General features: G+C 38.4%; 3 protein-coding genes across 4 annotated transcripts; all 3 read right to left on the bottom strand.

Moving 5' to 3' along the window:
* Positions 1–534: 534 nt before the first annotated feature.
* Positions 535–8,276, bottom strand: LOC126755897 (uncharacterized). The gene is given in 5 exon segments (XM_050468621.1): positions 535–779; positions 782–1,084; positions 1,161–2,277; positions 6,564–6,976; positions 7,040–8,276. Coding segments are annotated over 5 exon segments (3,042 nt in total). The 5' UTR covers positions 8,136–8,276; the 3' UTR covers positions 535–666.
* A 2,338-nt stretch (positions 8,277–10,614) lies between these two features.
* Positions 10,615–12,516, bottom strand: LOC126756135 (cytochrome P450 6a8-like). The gene is made up of 2 exons (XM_050468980.1): positions 11,319–12,516; positions 10,615–11,251 (listed from the first exon to the last, which is right to left on the bottom strand). The coding sequence occupies exons 1-2, from the start codon at positions 12,412–12,414 to the stop codon at positions 10,833–10,835; spliced, it is 1,515 nt and encodes a 504-aa protein (XP_050324937.1). The 5' UTR covers positions 12,415–12,516; the 3' UTR covers positions 10,615–10,832.
* Positions 10,615–19,172, bottom strand: LOC126756136 (probable cytochrome P450 6a21). Of its 2 annotated transcripts, XM_050468983.1 has the most exons (3): positions 17,974–19,172; positions 17,497–17,906; positions 10,615–10,841 (listed from the first exon to the last, which is right to left on the bottom strand). In XM_050468983.1, the coding sequence occupies exons 1-3, from the start codon at positions 19,067–19,069 to the stop codon at positions 10,833–10,835; spliced, it is 1,515 nt and encodes a 504-aa protein (XP_050324940.1). In that variant the 5' UTR covers positions 19,070–19,172; the 3' UTR covers positions 10,615–10,832. The 2 variants fall into 2 exon arrangements, with proteins under 2 accessions (XP_050324940.1, XP_050324938.1); XM_050468981.1 differs by lacking the exon at positions 10,615–10,841 and having other exon boundaries at positions 17,366–17,906.
* Between the last annotated feature and the right edge of the window lie 327 nt (positions 19,173–19,499).

Genomic DNA, 19,499 nt, shown 5'->3' with positions numbered 1-19,499 from the left:
ATATCAACAAAAAGTCAATAGCATGAGTGCGTACAGGGTGAGCCATTCTTAGCTGAAATTCCTAATATTCTCATATTTTGGCCATTAAACAACACAAGATGTAACTCATCACTCTTTATAATATTGGAACTTATGGACATTTCTAGTAAAAATTCCATCTCTCTCACTCTCTCTATTTGAGAAAGTATAAAGATCGTTAAGCGAATTAAAAGACAGCGGCTACGCTGGCTGGGTCATGTTGTCCAAAATGACACTCCAGCTCTGAAAGTATTCGACGCAGTACCCGCCGCGGGAAGCAGAGGAAGAGGAAGGCCTCTACTCCGTTGGAAGGACCAGGGGGAGAAGGACCTGGCTTTGCCTGGAATCTTCAATTGGCGCCACGTAAAGAAGAAACGACTGGCGCACTGTTGTTAACTCGGCTATAATCGCGTAAGCGCTGTCTACGCCAGTAAAAAGGAAAAAATATTCTTCAACTCACTTCTATAACTACGCTGGTTATTGCCCTCCTATCGAAATTCTCAAATAAAAGTCGGATTTTTCTCCACTAAATTCACTTGTTCTATTGTTCTCAATCATTATTATAATATTTGTATAATAAAATCACATACATATGCACAAAAAAGGTGTCAATTGAGATATTCAACGCAATTCTTAAGTCTAAAATAATCAAACTTGGTCCACACGCAGGTGTATGCCAGATTTGGAACTAACGGTGAAGCTTGTCATATTGTATACCATAGGTATGGGTGTTTTGTCGCACACGCTAAACCTGAAATTCTTAGTAAGAACGCCAAACCAACACGCACTTGCATCTTGCCAAAGCGCATGCCAATGCAGTTGCGTGGACCTTCGCCGAAAGCCAAGAACTCAATGCAGTCGCGTGTGGCCTCTTTTTCTGGCGCAAAGTTATCGGGATTGAAAACATCTGGGTTGGGATATAGATCGGGATCGCGATGCATGGCAGCCACAGGTATCATAACCTTTATGTTTTTCTTAATCACATATTTCGGATGGCCCGGCACCGGATAGTCCTCCAAGCACTTGCGATTCAATACTGGCAGCACCGTATACATACGCAAGGTCTCTGCATTTAGACAGCATAATGTTTGTTATTTTTTCAAGCACTAATCACATATATATATGTAGGTATTTAAACTTACCCGATATGACTTGGTTCAAGTACACCAGTTCGCTCATACATTCATAGGTGAATTCGCCATTGTGGCGTTCGAGCACCTGTAAAACCTCCTGACGCGCACGTTCCTGTATATCCTGATGTTGTGCCAATTCGTAGAGTGCAAACGATAGTGTAGTCGATGAAGTCTCGAAACCGGCTCTCAGGAACACATAAGCCTGTGCTGCCAATTCCTCTACGGTGATGCTCATATTCTGACCATCTTCGGATTTCAACAGCTTGTTGTTCTTCAAATCCAGCAACATATCGAAGAAGTCGTTACGCCTGATATTATTCTTTTCACGGTATTCGATATTCTCGCGCACAATACGCATATAGAATTCGGTGATGTCATCTGGTGTCAATTTCACACGTAAAAATTTGGCTAGGTTGGGGAATGAGTTCATTAAAAACCGAGCTAATGGTTTGAACGACGCATCGGTTATGGCTTTGCGGCCCATCACGCGAAACTCCGAATTTGGATTCTTCAAGCTGTTGCAATCAATGCCGAAGGCGCAGGTACCAATCACATCGGTAGTGAAACGCGCCAAGACGTCTTTCACCTCAATCACTGGATCCTCCTGTTGCATGTTCGCAAATACATTTGTAAGCTCCTCTCCAACACGCACAATGACCGGATACATGATCTTCATCTTACCGGAGGTGAATGTTGGCGAAAGCTTAGAGCGCATGCTACGCCATTTGTGACCATCCATCAAGAAAAGGTGCCCGGACAGCGGATCGTGCTTCGGATTGCTGTAAAATCCACGATCAGCGAATTTATTAAAATCTTTTATAAGCACTAGCTTGGCCAGCTCTGGTGTTAACACAAACGCATTGGGAGCACGACCCCAATAAAATCCACAAAAGGGCCCGCTGCCTTTGAATTTTTTATAGGTGTCCATCCAAATGTCAGCAAAGCGGCGTGTCCTGAACAAACCAATTGTATTTCCAGCTTGGGGATCCGGCTCTTCGCATGGTATGCCACGTTCCTGCCAATAAGTTAAAGATTGACGCAGGCTGTACATTACGTAGCCCACAAGACCCAGCACAATGGCCAACAGTATTGGGAATATAATCATTTTCGTTCCGCTGGGTAATTTTAATTAGTAAAACAAAAGTCTTGTTGATGCGGAAACGAAGTGGTAATGAGCAATTTAAACTAACTTCTAAAATGTGCCAGCAGTTCGCTGCTATTTAAAGAGTCGCTGAAGCTTCACGGTGTTCGGGCGAATATGCTGTATGAGTAAGCTTTTTGACTCTTCGTATATAAAAAGTATGTACTGTTATCGGGGAAAATAATTGTAATTTTGTTTTGGTTTTAAAAACGGTAAAGTACTGAACTTTTGATGTGCTTATGCCAGATAACGCAATAGATAACAGTAAAAATTGGAGGACCTTATTTAAGTACGCAATTTTCCCTCCCGAAATATTAGTTAATGTATGTATATCAAAATGATCTGATGGAGGAATTAGTCTTGCTATCTCATCAGCTTTGCAATTGACAGCGATTCCGCTGTGACCAGGCACACAAATGAGCCTGTTCTTGATGATATATCTAGTGAGGGTAGACACTCCTTTACTACCTTTACTAGCTTTGAACCTAAAACACTGCCTTATAAATTTTTTATAGGACTCCTGGTTCTGCCGGAAATTGGGATAAATCATTTTTAACTAAACTGAAACTGAAATTCAACCCCGTCCCTCTCCTTCCTTTTCCCGACCTCAGATCATCCGTAAATTATTTTTCAATTAATGTTTGTCATTTTGTCTTTTATTTCCGATTTGTTTCATCCCACATACCACAAAGTACTTAATCATTTTAGTACTTTTACTATCAGCAACCTTGCTGTAGATCTAATATTAGTAATGGTTTATTGATTCACTAACATGAGCGCGTACAGGGTGTGCCATTTCATAGCAAGAATTCCTATTTCTATTGGGCCGATAGCTACTAATCACACTGTTCAAAGCAAGTATGAAATTGGGTGCTATAGGGTATAATAACCATAAATTTCATAGTGCGTATTGAAACGTACTTGTATGTTAACATCAATTTAAGAAATCTTACAACAACTATTCATTATTCGCATTGTTTAAAATTTAAGTTCGATCGAATTGTAACATGATCTATCGATAAATAAAAAAGAGTACATACTAATAGAACACGCAACGGCCAAAAAACTATATTTTCTGCTGTTTTCTTATTGTTCATTTTAAATATTCAAAGGGTAAGTAGTGCAGAAGACTGCATTTCAAAGAATATAATATGAATATTAATAAGAAATTCAAAATTTGGGTAACCGAAGCACTGGTTATAATTATCAATACAAATCAGAAGTGTCAAAAGTATGGGAATCACACGAAGAGAACTATCAGCGTAAACTGTTAGATGAGTTGTAAAATTTTTGTAAAAATGTACACAAATACTTCTGTATATACATATGTGTATACCGTCACGAGTGTTATAAAACGTGTTCAACATGCTGATAAAAGAAATAAAATTGAAAAACATTTTGACTTAACCCTTAATGTATCACCTTCATTATAATGCATAACCTATAGATAAATAGAAGAGTATTGCACCGCGAGCAGAAGTATATTTTACCCTATGCAAAACCTATAACTCGTATGCGTACCTTCTCCAGTTTGAGACCGAAAAAAATATATATTTTGTGTATTTCAACCATTTCCGATAATACAAAATCAACCAAATTGCATTTGTAGGCATTCAGTTGCCCTTCAAGTGGAGGGAGTTTCGATCTTTTTGACGATCATATCTTATATTATACTCGTATCATAAATAGATATGGTCTAAGTGGTGTTCTCAAAGTTAACGCCACTCGGCTCATTATAAATCATAATCTCACCTGTTAAACATAAATTTTCCAAAATTTATTGATTCTTTATTAATATATTATACTCTATTTGGAACCTTCAAATCAAAACAGTATCATATTGTATATAAGTATGTTGGGTCAGGTGAACGTCGTAAGATCGTAGTCGAGGGTTAAGGATGCATAATATTCACATTTTTTTGAAAGATAAGCACTCTGGCTTACTTCCATGTTAGTATATATGTTTCTACTTATCGCCGAAGTGGACTATTTTATCAATACGGCAAATAAATATTGATAATGGCGATGATGACTTGTAATTTCTATCAGGAAATGATTCGAAATATTTCTAACCGTTGTTACTGTTTTATTATTTACTTTTCGTTTGCAAGTTCGTTTTGTGCTCTTATCAACTTTAATCTCAACTAGCGCTTTTTATATCATAACAACTCAGTCAAACTTTGTTTATATCTGAATATTGTTTCTTATTATTTGTGTGATAATACTGTTATGATTATATGTAATTCCCCTAAGATATTATTTACGTATATTCGTAAACAAAAAGCAAACCTTTCTCTCACTATTTATGCATGACTCTACACAATTTCTAGCTTCCCCAGGTGGATGACACAGATTCTAGCCGAAAATACAAGGCATAATCAAACGACGCAAAATGTGACTCATCAATCGTTATAATCTTTTTAAACTATCGCAAAACCCCCGTCTCTTTTTAAGAAAGTATATAGGTCGTTAAGGCACAATCCATCAATGTCTCTCTTGAGATATGTATATGTAATAAATCTCGAAACGGGATCGCGGTGTATGACACCCACAGTTAGCAGTACTCTTATGTCCTTCCTAATCACATATTTAGGATGGCCCGGCACCGGATAGTTCTTTAAGCACTTACTGTCAGCAGTGCAAACGATACCAGCCCTGAGGAACGCAGCTTGCGCTACCAATTCCTATATGGTAATGCTCATCTCTGACCATCTTCGGAATTCATAACCAAGCTGACGAGAAGGATCTCCTTTTGGTATTGCGGTTCTTCACAATATTTCGGTCAATAGCTAAGTCACAATTCCTGGTCTAACGTATCAACACTTGTTTTAAATTTCTTTCCGAAGTTAAATATTTCAGGAAGTTTCTTTTCGCCTGCCTATTATCGTGATGAAAGGTACTCAAAAGTTCACAAGCTTGTATTTTTTTTTTTTGGAACATACTCAAACAGTGATACTTTCCTACTGAAGAAAAAATTTCTGGAGTGAATCGAACGCTTCCTAAATTCTTTTTTGTTTGAGTCAGACAAGAATGTCTTATTTACTCTTACAATTCCCCTCGAAGTATGTTCCTTTTGTAGCAACTCCTTAGCAAGATTTGAGGTTTGATTGTCACAAATAATATTTTGAACTTTTAGGCCCTTTGGCAAGTCAAAAATAACAAAATAAACTTGCATAATCCTAGTAAAATTGGCTTTGCTGTCACAGAGCGCCCTTATCTTTATCCCATACTTCTCGGGCTAAAATGGAATATACTTCTTGAATTGTCTAGAGATGCGCCGTGTGATTTTGTAAACACCGCTTAGAATCAATATAAGCTTAGGTCGAAACGTTGTTTACAACCTACCAATCATCTAGGAAAACTCTGGAACATTCAATGATAATTTTTTTAATTATATTTTTCAATATTGGCTGAGTGGATGAAACTTCAAGTGCATCACGTATAGACGATACACGGATAGTACATTCTCAAGCCTTACTCTTCCATGGAATTGGGGAGGTTTCGTGGACGAAAGAATAGACTTATCTTCTGAATGTGCTATACAATTTTGTCCCATCAGTTCGATGACTTCTCTGGCGCCTTCCTCTTCAAAGCTATATTCATTCGATGAATTTGCACTTTCGTGAAAATTGGGTACAAAATCTTCTTCGGATTCAAATTCAGCACCAACAGCTTCGTCATTTTTCCAAAAATTTACAGTATTTTCAATTTCAGAATGTGTGTAATTTCAACGATGAAATGTTTGGATGGTTAGGGTTAAAAGAATTGCTAAAGATTCACGGTGTTCGGGCGAATATGCTGCGTGAGTGAGCTTTTTGACTCTTCGGTTTTAACTACTTACTTTTCTTATAGGAGAAAATAGTTGCTCTTTTGGCTTTGGAAAGGGTAAAGTACCGATATTATAATCCTCTTATACCGTTAACGCGATAGATAACAGTACAAATTGAATTGAATTATTTTCGCATTCCTAAAAGTATGCAAGTTTTCAAAATTACTTAGGATGACTTTAATATGCATATAGTGTACTAGTTTTGCTCCCCAGATGTTAGGAATATACGTATATCTGGAGGACGAGTGAATCTTCTTACAATCACTTCTTAGTTCACTTATTCGCAAATTCTTATTATGAAGATGTTGGACCTAAAAAATTATAAAACAAAAGCGAGTGCATATATTTAAACACTTTATTATTCAAGAAACCAGCCCAGAAAAATATTAATCAGCAATACTATTTGCAAATTTGTTTGAAGAATGTAACATCCTGCTCATACTCTCTCAACATACACACAAATGGGATGCTCAGACTGCACCAAAAAGTTGATCTTGTCAAATGTCATCGGAATCGGAGTTTTCTCACACACGGAAAACTTGAAGTTTTTCAAGAGCAGAGCTAAGCCAATACGAGCTTGCATTTGACCAAACCGCATGCCAATACAATTGCGAGGTCCCTCGCCGAAAGGCAACCATTCAACACCATCACGCTGGGCCACCTTCTCGGGTGTAAAGTTATCGGGATCGAACGTGTCGGGGTTGGGATAAATATCAGCATCACGATGAAATGCAGCGCTCGGTATAACAACTTGCATACCCTTGGCGATAACAAATTTCGGGTTACCCGGCACTGGATACTCCTCCAGACACTCACGATTTAACACGGGAAGCACAGTATAGAGGCGAAGTGTTTCTGTGTTCATAAATAAAATCTACTTTAATAATATTGCTTATAGCCATTGTCGTTAGATCTTACCGGAAATGACTTGGTCCAAATAGACCATTTCTTTCATGCATTCATAAGTGAATTCGCCCTTGTGTTTCTCCAGAACTTCTATGACTTCGTCACGCACACGCTGTTGTATGTCCTCATGCTGTGCGAGTTCATACAATGCGAAGCTCATGGTGGTCGACGACGTCTCGAAGCCGGCAATGAGAAATACAAAGGCCTGAGCGGCTAATTCTTCAACGGTGATGCTCATATCTTGACCGTCTTCTGATTTTAACAACTTATTGTTTTTCAATTCCAGCAGCATGTCAAAGAAGTCATTGCAGCGTATATTGTTCTTCTCACGGTAGGCGATATTTTCGCGCACAAGACCCATGTAAAAGTCTGTGATATGATCGGGTGTACTTTTAATATGTAGCCTTCGACACAATTTCGGGAAACTATTTAGCAATGCCAAACCGAATCTTCCGTGACGCAAATCAGTGAAGACTCGTTTGCCCATGCGCCGGAATTCATCGTTGGGATTCTTCAAACTATTTACTTCAATACCGAATGCACAAGTGCCGATAACGTCGGTGGTGAAACGCGCTAGATAATCACGTACCTCCAAAACCGGCTCCTTCTCAATAGCCTGCGCCACAACGTGTACAAACTCCTCACCCACACGGCACACAGTCGGAAACATATACTTCATTTTACCGGATGTGAAGGTGGGCGATAGCTTATTGCGCATTACACGCCATCTGTGTCCCTCCAAGAGAAATAGCTGTCCGGTGAGCGGATCATCCTCCACATTTGTGTAGAAGCCGCGATCAACAAAATTATTAAAGTCCTTAATAAGTATGGCCTTGGCCAGTTTTGTATCCAAAATGAAAGCCGAAGGGCGTTGAAACCAAAAGAAACCACAAAATGGGCCAGTTCCCTTAAATTTTTTGTACGTTGTCAGCCATATCTCCACAAACGAACGTGTCGTGCGTATGCCATTTAAATTGCCGAGTAAATAATTTGGCTTCTCACAGGCAATGCCGCGCACCTCCCAATACATGAAACGTTGACGCAGCCAGTAGACCGCATACCCTAGTAGTCCCAGCAGTGTGGCGAGCAGAAACTCGGTGACGGACATTTTTAGAAAATCAATAGAAGCGACGCACAAAAAAATTATTTTCAGCAATCGGTCAGTGCGAGCGTGTGATTTAACAGCGTTCTGCGTACTAAACTAATAGCGAAACTCTTGACACTGCCAAAGTTGCGTAGTCAGCGCGAGCTTTCAGTCGTTTCTGGGCGTGAGCAATTATGAATTTTTTGCATTAAATACAATTATTTTAAGTACAATTGCACGAGCTTTTAGCAAATTGAATGGTGTTCTCGGGGTACACTTGTTCTTTAACGCTGGCGACGCTGGAGACAGAATTAAACATAAACCATTTGTGAATGGCTTTCAGCATTTGAAGAGTAGTAGTGAAGAGCCTCCGGTTTGTTTATCTTTTATTACGCTCCCAAAAGTTTAGTAATTGATCACTTTAATCGCGTTGTTATTTTTGTTTTGGAATTTATATTGATTCTTATCAAATTATCTTGGGCTCCCAATTGACTCAAAGTTTCGAAAACAAAGAAACCTGATAACACAACCAAGGTGTTAGTTTAAAATTATTATAATATATCTTTATATATAAAAATTAGGTGTCAAGTTGTTTGTGCGCGATGGACTCCTAAACTACAGAACCGATTTTACTACAATTTAACGCAATGTGTCGAGTTTGAACCAACTTAGAAGATGGGAAAGTAAAAACCAATCATAAATAAAAAATGCAGTGAAAGCTCTATTAAATGGACGCACTATTAAGAGAACAACTCTATTAACTGGACAGAAAGGCTGGCAGCCACACATTGAGAAAGCAGCCTTCAGTTCGTTATTTTTTCCAATGCAATTAATTTGCAAAAACATATTCAAATATCCCTTGAATTCTTATACCGACAAAAACGTTTTCGCCTTTATTCGTAAATAAAATTTTCACTGTATTGAAAAGTTTATTATATGAATAATAGTGTAAAATGTATACCACAGCAACGCATGGCGTCTGGAATTAATATGATATAATATGTATTGTATATGAAATATGTATGTATATCCTCAGAGAGGACTACTTTGACAGCTAAACTATTTTTACGATTTATATATTATTTATATCAGAAATATATTCTCAGAGAGGTACACTTTCGAATGCTTAGTAACACTCAAGTAAACCCTTTCATAACTTTTTTGAACGACGACTTCATTCCACTTTTTCCACTCAAGTCCTGGGACAAGTTGACGATCAAGCTAAAACAGCTGATCACATAATATTTCATTATACCCATGGACTATATAATACAAATTGATCCATCCATTAAGTTATTAATTTCATTCGTTTCCATGACGACGGCGACTTGAAACTATCATTACTTATTAAGTTGCTTGCAGCTTACGTCAACTCAAATCAATTTTGGCAAGTAGTTTGCGTGATCAACTTCAAAGCGAATTCTTGATCGTCTAACTGCAGCGTTAAACAAAGTCTATAGAGTTTAGACGATTATATTCTCTCGAATTTCTGCTTGAATGCTCTCAACAATCTAGCTGCCTGCTTTCCAAATAACGAAAAGCTAAAGAGTAAGGAACTTGATATCATTTCTCATTACAAATTAACCATTATTACTAACTTATCATTATTTAGCAATGATTGCTGATAAATGTAGAGCCTCACACAAAAACATATGCATGTGTCTTAATGAAAATTTGTCTTAATGAAAATATTCTTATTAATGAATAAGGAAAGAAAACTGTTACCAAACACTCAAAGCTCAGCAACATACAAACGTACATAAAATGTAAACAAGAGCAAACAATTCTCAAAGCTTTTGAAATATTGCTGTCAAGTTGTAAGTAGAAGATGGCATGGAGCGCAATGTCAACCACAAACTTGTTTTACAAAGTAATATACTAATAATATGAGAACGAAAGCTTCGCATTTCCTTGAGGCAATTAAAATAATATCTTTTTATTAAAAGTTAGCGCTTAAATTAACAGTTTTGCACAACAAATGTAAACAATCATTCACTATACTTAATTTACATACATTTGTAAATCCAAAGATCGCCACTTTGATCAGCTCAAGCAGCCAACTTTTCAACGCCCTCAGCCATCGACACAAAAGATTCCTTGCTGTATTTAATGGGGATCTGTGTTTTTTCGCTAACACTGAATTGAAAGTTCTTTATTACAGTTCAACGTAAAAATATGCCTTGAGAGCGGAACATCGTCTGGATTCGTATAGAAGCCGCGATACGAAACTTATTGAACTGATTGATGAGTATAGCTTCAACAAGGCTGGTTTCCAGCACAAAAACTTCAGGACGATGAAACCATATGAAACCACAAAGTGGTCCCGTACATTTGAATTTACTATGTGTGGAACATGCTACATCCGCGAATGAACGAACGAATACTTAAGACGAAGACTTAAAACATGAGTGTTCCTGTTGAGCTTGCTTAATGCACACGTTCTCACACGGACTTTCTGTTCCTCACAGTTTGCTAATATAACAAAAGAAAAACACTACACGGATAGATTGATAAGTACTGGTTGGGCACTTTCAGATATTTATATCCTTTAATGCACATATATCATATAAACATAAATACATATGTATATCAATATATTAATACATTCATATGAAATCACATGTTTACCGAGAAAAAGATTGACGAAATATTCAATTAAAGGTTTAATTAAGGTTTTCTTTAATTCTGAACTAAAAATTAACTGAAGAGAAATCCATCGCCTTAAATCGACTGTACTTTCAAATGGATGCCGCTTTTGGTAGCGTTTATAAACTGCTTGGGATTGAATACCAAAGGAATCTCAGTCGCCGGGGAGGTGCTGAATTCAAAGTTACGTAATAAGTATGTCAGGGCGACGCGAATCTGCATTTGACCAAAACGCAAGCCGATACAATTACGTGGACCATCGCCGAAGGGCAACCAATTGATGGAGTCTCGTGATTTCATTTCCTCCGGTGCAAAACGTTCCGGGTCGAATTTTTCGGGTTCTGGGTAAATCTCGGGATCATGATGCATTGCCATTACTGGTATGAATACAGTTGTATCTTTTTCTATCACATAGTTTGGATGTCCAGGCACAACATAATCGGCCATAGCCTTACGCTGCAAATGTGGTACTATTGGATACTTACGAAGGGTTTCTAGAACAATAGAAGAAAGTATGTTTTGTTATTGTATTGAATTGGAATACACTTTTGTATTACTCACCTGCTACGACCTGTTTCATATAAGACATCGAATTTACACATTCATAAGTCACCTTACCGCCATGATTTTCAACCGCCTGGAATATTTCTTGACGTAGGTGCTTTTGAATGTCTGGATTTAGGGCCAATTCATAAAGTAAAAATGAAAGTGTCGAAGATGATGTCTCAAAGCCAGCTACAAAGAACACAAACACCTGCGCCGTCATCTCCTCCAACGTAAGCCCTTTCTCCTCGTTTTTATCGTCGAACTTTAGTTTTCCTTTGTTTAGCTCCATCAGAATGTTCAAAAAATCATTACGCTGCACATTCTTCTTCTCTCTATAATCAACTGCTTCACGTACAATGTTGAAGAAGAAATCATTTATGGCGTCCGGTACTACACGAACATGAAGTTTTCGTGCCAAACTCGGGGCGGCCGTTATCATACTATCAACGAAACTTGAATGACGACGTTCGGTAAAAAGACGACGTCCCATTTGACGGAAAATAGCATCAGGGTTCTTGAGACTGTTACACTCTATGCCGAAAGCACAAGATCCAATTACATCAGTGGTGAAACGTGCTAACAGGTCCTTGATCTCAATTACGTTACTCTTCTTGATGTCGCCATTTAAGGTTTCAACGAATTGCTCAGCCACCGAAACCACAGTGGGAAACATGAACTTCATTTGACCAGAGGTAAAGGTGGGTGTAAGTTTATTACGCATCACGCGCCATTTCTGACTTTGTAACAAAAACAAATGCCCAGTTATGGGATCATCTTTCTCGTTGACATAAAGGCCACGTTCACTGAAGTTGTTAAAGTCTTTAATTAACACCTGTTTTGTCAACTCCGGTGTTAGTACAAGGACCGTCGGCTTTTGAAGAAAGTAAAGACCGCAAAAGGGACCCGACCCCAAATGCCGTTTGTATACTTTAGTAAAGGCTTCGGCAAAAGTTATAGTCTTTCCAACACCTTGTAGATTGCCATGAATCCAATTTGGCGAATCGTGCGGGATGCCTTTCCGTTGCCAATATGTTAAGTTACGATGCGCTATATAAATGACTGCGCCAACAGCCGCCAAAATAATGCTCAACAAAATTTCCGTCACTGCCATTTTTTCGTTCAACACTTTTGTCGTAGACTATCTCACTGTTCGATATACAAGTTTGACTATACAAGCTCAGCATTGAGCACCAACTGATGGTAGTTATTCGTGAGTTCAACATTTATACTCGTAGGACGTATCAATAAATGACCGCGATAAGATTATTGCGGGTAAAAATCTAACGTAATTTGTTTTCGAATTGAGTAAGTTAAACTTCTATTGGAGTATGGAATAGCCATAATTTTTGAAAGTCACTATGAAAATCATATTTCTACCGTACTGACCACACCTAAGAATAGTTGAAAGGGAAATCTCGGGTGACCCTTAGATTGAAAGCATTTCATGTATGTGCATGGTGTTGGGTGCAACGAACTCTTGCAAGTTTAATTAACGATATTTGCATGACTCGGAATTCTACTCGTCTTATTTCGATTAGTTTTAGTTGTTACAAACAAGCGTTAGGTAAACAAAACCATTATATTCTACAGCAACATACGAGTATTGCGAGAGTATAAAAATGCATAATGCTCACGCACACTATCGAATTAGAGCTCGCGGTAGCTTCTCCATATATGTACATACACATAATTATATTTATGCAAGTCATTTGCAGTTAACTTTGTACATAGATAATCATTTTGTTACCGTGCTGAGCAGAGGCCAACGAACACTTACAAGTTTAATTACGATACTTGCATCACTCGGAATTCTATTCGTCTTATTTAAGTGGGAGTGGAACCTATGGGTCAAAATTTATTGCAATTCCGAAAAAAACTACATACATAATATATATAATTCGAGCAATATTCGATCAATACAGTAGAGTTGAGTGGTTGAGTGGACCAAGTCAAAAAAGGCAGACAGCGGCATCAACAGCTGCTGGACAAATTAAATATTGCAAATTGAATTTAAGTTTTTCTTTTGATAGAAGTTCAATCTTTCCAGAAAACACAGTGGCCGTTATTATAGAAATTTAAATTTCCAAGAACAACGAAATTTTGACGAAAGCGTAAGCGAGCTGAGTATGCGAGAATCATGCAACACATCAATTTGGCCATCTTCAGAGAATTTTCATGTGGAGCGGCTATTGAGCTAATACTATCTTCGGTTCGATATTGAAAACACATTTGTGGGTTGTGAAATCTTAGTCGTTCGGACCGACAATGTGTGTTTTCGATGAGTTTTCACTGACAACCATCAATGGGGGGACTCTCTTGCTCTTGCTAGATTGCACGATGACACAAAATGCAAAAATCTTATACCGAAATATGCAAGGCCAAGAGAGCACCCATTGCAGAATTTAGTGATATATGACGGCACGAAAATAAACATGGGGTTGGTCTGACATATTTTACAGCCATTGCAAATAATATTTTGCGGGCCTTTGTTGTCGTGCCGTTGCACCAAGAAGAAAATTCAGCAATTCGTGCACAGTGCAAGGGTTTTGCAAGAGCAAGAGAATCCCCCTAATATGACAATATCAAGTGACAGCTGTATTTGTATATGGAATGTAAACAAATATCAAGTGACAACTTAAGACCGGCAAAATATGTCTTCCAATAAAATCGATTAAACTAGAGCAGGCACCGATTATAATGAGTGGAATGTAGGTTTTCAAGTAGTTTTCAGCGAAAACTGTGTTTTTACCACAAAAACCAGTTTCCAACAAAAACATGTTTTCGTTGTCGGTCCAAACATAGTATTAGAATCACAAAGTACAACAATTCAAATGTCGAGGGAGGGGAGATGCAGAAAAAAAGAAGTGACCAGCTGCAACGATTTAACCGACGGCGGCAAGGGAGAAAATGTTATGAGGCAAATGAATGAAAAAAGAAGAAGAAGAATTTATGTATGAAATCTTGAAGAAATGAAATGAGAACAAAAAATGTACATATGTTTTGTATAAATTGGTATAAGTTTGTTCAAGTAATGTCAATGTAAAGTCCATACGATATACATATTGTATGTATGCATATTTTATTGAATTTTAAGCAATAGTAGAGACACCTACCTCTTGATTTTCTTCTGCCGCGACTGTCCTTCGGAGCGTGCGCGCATCGACTGGATTCGGTAGAGGTCGTTCCTAGCTAACGAACGGCAAGCTGGTCAGCTGTCTCCGAGCTCTTGAAGAGAGAGAGAGAGTGGTGCAAGCCGGAAATGCAGCGTTCGTTAGTGCAGAGATACGCGGTTAAATGCTGGGTGAAACTCGGTAAATCGACGACAGAGACATTTTATATGACAAACAGGCTCACCCAGATGTTGCTTTAGCAAGAAGTAGTTTGTTTTGGTGGCCCCAGGCCTTTTTGGAGGTCCGGGAGGAGGTCGCAAAGTTTTGAACTCATACCGTCGATTTGTATCCGTTTAATTTCACAGATGTTAAATTTATCAAAATCTGTGGTTCATGACATTGTTGCAGAACACTTGAACATGCGCAAGGTGTACGCGAAGATGGCCCCAAAAGTTCTCACTGATGACCAGAAATTGCGGCGAGTGGAAGTGTGCCAAGAAAATTTGAACATTCACACTAGTGACCCACAATTTTTGAGTAACGTAATCACAGGTCTCTCCGGACTTTTTTCTGCCGAAGGCCAATGAAAGGAAAGCATTTTGAGACGACAGAGGGGATCTAAGCAGCATGCACCTCGTTTCTCATGGCTATCCCGTAGAATGCCTTCCGTGACGCCTTCAATGCTTGGAAATCGCGCTGGCAGTGCTGCATCGACGCAGAAGGTGCCTACTTTGAAAGTTTTTAAAGATTTGTAACGATTGGTTCAATAAATGTTTTTAAATCGACTCAGTCCTATTACTTTCCGGACAAACCCTGTATAGTGTTCAATCCGCAATTCACACTGAGGGATGTGAAAGGAAGTGCAGATAAGCTGAGTGCTGATGAATGGTAGTTTACAACAATTTGTGTTTGCAAAGCAACTTCTTAAAGGGACATCCAAATTGTTTGTGCGTAGCCAAACAGAAATCATTACAGAATCGTCGTAATAAGAATAATAAAAGTTTTCGCGAATATTTGTACGCTTTGATAGAAATTGCGGAGCCAGTGGGTTTAAATTACGAGAGTCTAATTTAGTATTTTATTGGTGGATCAATATATCAGGCACGAATAATTCATAAGCTCCAAGAGAGAGCACATAATTGTCGACAACCCTCAAGCAGAGAGAAATCATTAAATGGCATAGCAACGGCAGTAGAACCATGGCTCCAAAGAAAGTGTTTCAATTGTGAGAATAAAGCACATAAAGTGTTTCAAGTACGGACTGATAGACCATCGTCAATATGAATGCGATCGCAGAGCCGACATGCATATGAAACAGACTCAAGACGCGGTAGCTCTTTCAGTGTTTAGAGTAAGAGTGCCATCTTCAAGCCAACAATGATGGATGACTTGGTAATCAGTGTTCCAATTGATACCGGAGCTAACGTGAGTTCGATGAGGTGTGATATGTTTAAGCGTTTAAGGATTTCAAAGCTTAGCGATAATCGTTCGATAGTGGGATGGATTAAAAACAGTGAAGTATGTACACCAGATAGTTTTGAAATAAATATCGAAGTGTATGGGACTCATTTCATAGTGGTCTTCCATGTTACTGGGCTGACAGGCGAATTATAGTAAATGATATTTTGAAGAGCGTAAACATTTTTTTTTCGGCAGGAAAGAGCTGGAAAGTTTAAATAATGAAGATAGCTTAGGGAGATGTCAAAGTAAAAACGAAAGCGATTTCGTAGATAAGGGGCTTAAAGTAAAGGAAGAAGAGGGCAGCGCAAATGATAGTAATTTGGGTCTAACTGAATTTGCTGCACCTTGCGTAGCCCTTGCAGAAAAAGGTACCAATTCGATGCTGGATCTTGATTTAGGAAATTTAAAAAACGAATATGCAAATAAAGTCTTAAGTAGGGTTCTCGGCTTTAAAGCAATAAAGCAATCACCTATGCACATGAAGATTCTGGTAACAGCTGACACTCCTGTTTACAAAACACAAAGACGTGTTTCATGCGCAGATCAGAAGGTAACAAATTATGAAATAAATAATTCGATGAGTGAAAGTAAACTTCGCAAACCAACTCTGAGTATGCCTCTCCAGTTGTTTCAAAAAAGATGGTACAAAAAGGCTTTGCTCTGGCTTTAGAAAAATAAACGAAAAGACAATACGCGGTAATTTTCCAATGGTACTATTCGATAATGTGTTGGAAAAATTACAAAGGAATAGTGTGTTCCCCACTCTAGATATTGCCAACGGATTTTTTCACGTTCTCGTGAATGAGTGTTCAAAACTATACACATCTTTTATAACATATGGAGGGCAATATGAATTTAACTTCGTACCCTTTGGACTTCCTGATTCACCAGCTATATTTGTTGACTCATTTCATCAATAATCAGAGATTTGAGCAAATTGTACTAACTTATATGGATCACATTATCATCCCTGGACAAACCATTGAGGAAAGCATTGACAAATTAAGAACTGTGTTAACAAGAGCAGCAACATACGGATTAACTGGACAAAGTGTTCTTTCTTGAAATAGAAAATCGATTTGTTTATAAGTAAGAAAACTACTCCAGCAGAGGAAAAATACAACTCCTATGAACTTCAAGAGTTAGCGATTATCCCAGGATTAAAGAAATCGCGTGTGTATGTGTTTATGATTAAAAAATTTAACAAAAAATACATTCATTCGCTTCCGAAACCAAAACACAAAGTAACTCACAAGTCCCAAAACTATGAGTAATAGAATTTGCGTTCTTGCCATTTTAACGAAAGAATGATTAATACACGAGTACTCTTCCGTCGAACGCAAAGCCTATATTGATCATGCTAAGGGCACATGGTTTTCGCATGAACTTTCTGTCTCTCACAGTTCGCTAATACAAAGAAAAAAACGATTTCGCAGTTAGACTGATTTGTTGGCCACGTCCTGATATTTATATCAGAAGTGATCCCTGAACTTTTCTTTAGTCACACATAAGCATAAATATATATAATTCAGACGAAATCACATGTTCATCGAGAAATAAGTTTTTTTTTAGGGCTTCCTTTAACTATATAAAATGAAGAGAAGTACATCGCCTTAAATCGCCTGTACTTTCAAATGGATGCCGCTTTCGGTACCGGTTACAAACTGCTTGCGATTGAATACCAAAGGAATCTCAGTCGCCGGGGAGATGCTGAATTCAAAGTTACGTAATAAGTATGTCAGGGCGACGCGTATCTGCATTTGACCAAAACGCAAGCCGATACAATTACGTGGACCATCGCCGAAGGGCAACCAGTTGATGGAGTCTCGTGATTTCATTTCGTCCGGTGCAAAACGTTCCGGGTCGAATTTTTCGGGTTCCGGGTAAATCTCGGGATCATGATGCATTGCCATTACTGGTATGAATACAGTTGTATCTTTTTCTATCACATAGTTTGGATGTCCAGGCACAACATAATCGGCCATAGCCTTACGCTGCAAATGTGGTAATACTGGATACTTACGAAGTGTTTCTAAGACAATAGAAGAAAGAATGTTTTGTTATTGTATTGAATTGGAATACACTTTTGCATTACTCACCTGCTACGACCTGTTTCATATAAGGCATCGAATTTACACATTCATAAGTCACCTTACCGCCATGATTTTCAACCGTCTCTAGTATTTCTTCGCGTAGGCGCTTTTGAATGTCTGGATTTAGGGCCAACTCAAAGAGTAAAAATGAAAGTGTCGTAGATGATGTCTCAAAGCCACCGATAAAGAAGACAAACACCTGCGCCGCCATCTCCTCCAACGTAAGCCCTTTTTCCTCGTTTTTATCGTCGAACTTTAATTTTCCTTTGTTTAATTCCATCAGAATATTCAAAAAATCATTACGCTGCACATTATTCTTCTCTCTATAATCAACTGCTTCCCGTACAATGTTGAAGAAGAAATCATTTATCGCGTCCGGTAGCAAACGAACATGAAGTTTTCGTGCCACACTCGGAGCGGCCAATATCATGGTATCACCGAAAGTAGAATGACGACGATCAGTAAAGAGACGACGACCCATTTGACGGAAAATAGCATCAGGGTTTTTGAGACTGTTACACTCTATGCCAAAAGCACAAGATCCAATTACATCAGTGGTGAAACGTGCTAACAGGTCCTTGATCTCAATTACGCTACTCTTCTTGATGTCGCCATTTAAGGTTTCAACGAATTGCTCAGCCACCGAAACCACAGTAGGAAACATGAACTTCATTTGACCAGAGGTAAAGGTGGGTGTGAGTTTATTACGCATTACGCGCCATTTCTGACTATCTAACAAAAACAAATGCCCAGTGAGGGGATCATCTTCCTCGTTGACATACATGCCCCGATCGCTGAAGTTGTTAAAGTCTTTAATTAACACCTGTTTGGTCAACTCCGGTGTTAGTACAAGGACCGTCGGCTTTTGTAGAAAGTAAAAACCGCAAAAGGGACCCGACCCCAAGTGCCGTTTGTATACTTTAGTAAAGGCTTCGGCAAAAGTTATAGTCTTTCCAACACCTTGTAGATTGCCATGAATCCAATTTGGCGAATCGTGCGGGATGCCTTTCCGTTGCCAATATGTTAAGTTACGATGCGCTATATAAATGACTGCGGCAACAGCCGCCAAAATAATGCTCAACAAAATTTCCGTCACTGCCATTTTTTCGTTCAACACTTTTGTCGTAGACTATCTCACTGTTCGATATACAAGTTTGACTATACAAGCTCAGCATTGAGCACCAACTGATGGTAGTTATTCGTGAGTTCAACATTTATACCCGTAGGACGTATCAATAAATGACCGCGATAAGATTATTGCGGGTAAAAATCTAACGTAATTTGTTTTCGAATTGAGTAAGTTAAACTTCTATTGGAGTATGGAATAGCCATAATTTTTGAAAGTCACTATCAAAATCATATTTCTACCGTACTGACCACACCTAAGAATAGTTGAAAGGGTAATCTCGAGAGCTGCAAAGAATGAGACTATGCGTAGCGTTGGGTGCTAACGAACTCTTGAAAGTTTAATTACGATATTTAAGTTACTCGGAATTATATTGTTCCTCGGTTCTCTCCAGCTTTATTACCCT

The sequence above is a fragment of the Bactrocera neohumeralis genome, chromosome 4 (genome assembly GCF_024586455.1).
Source record: "Bactrocera neohumeralis isolate Rockhampton chromosome 4, APGP_CSIRO_Bneo_wtdbg2-racon-allhic-juicebox.fasta_v2, whole genome shotgun sequence".
Classification (NCBI taxonomy): domain Eukaryota; kingdom Metazoa; phylum Arthropoda; class Insecta; order Diptera; family Tephritidae; genus Bactrocera; species Bactrocera neohumeralis.
Note: the sequence above shows the minus strand (reverse complement) of the source record. Positions and strands in the feature narration are given on the sequence as shown.

What these genes read in the sequence shown, in the direction of transcription:
- LOC126756136 (XM_050468983.1), bottom strand. Translation starts at nt 19,069, where the DNA reads ATGGCAGTGACGGAAATTTTGTTGAGCATTATTTTGGCGGCTGTTGCC. An exon ending in TATGAAACAGGTCGTAGCAG is followed by an intron (nt 17,907 to 17,973) that starts GTGAGTAATGCA and finishes CTATTGTCTTAG; the next exon opens with AAACACTTCGTAAGTATCCA.
- LOC126756135 (XM_050468980.1), bottom strand. Translation starts at nt 12,414, where the DNA reads ATGGCAGTGACGGAAATTTTGTTGAGCATTATTTTGGCGGCTGTTGGC. An exon ending in TATGAAACAGGTCGTAGCAG is followed by an intron (nt 11,252 to 11,318) that starts GTGAGTAATACA and finishes CTATTGTTCTAG; the next exon opens with AAACCCTTCGTAAGTATCCA.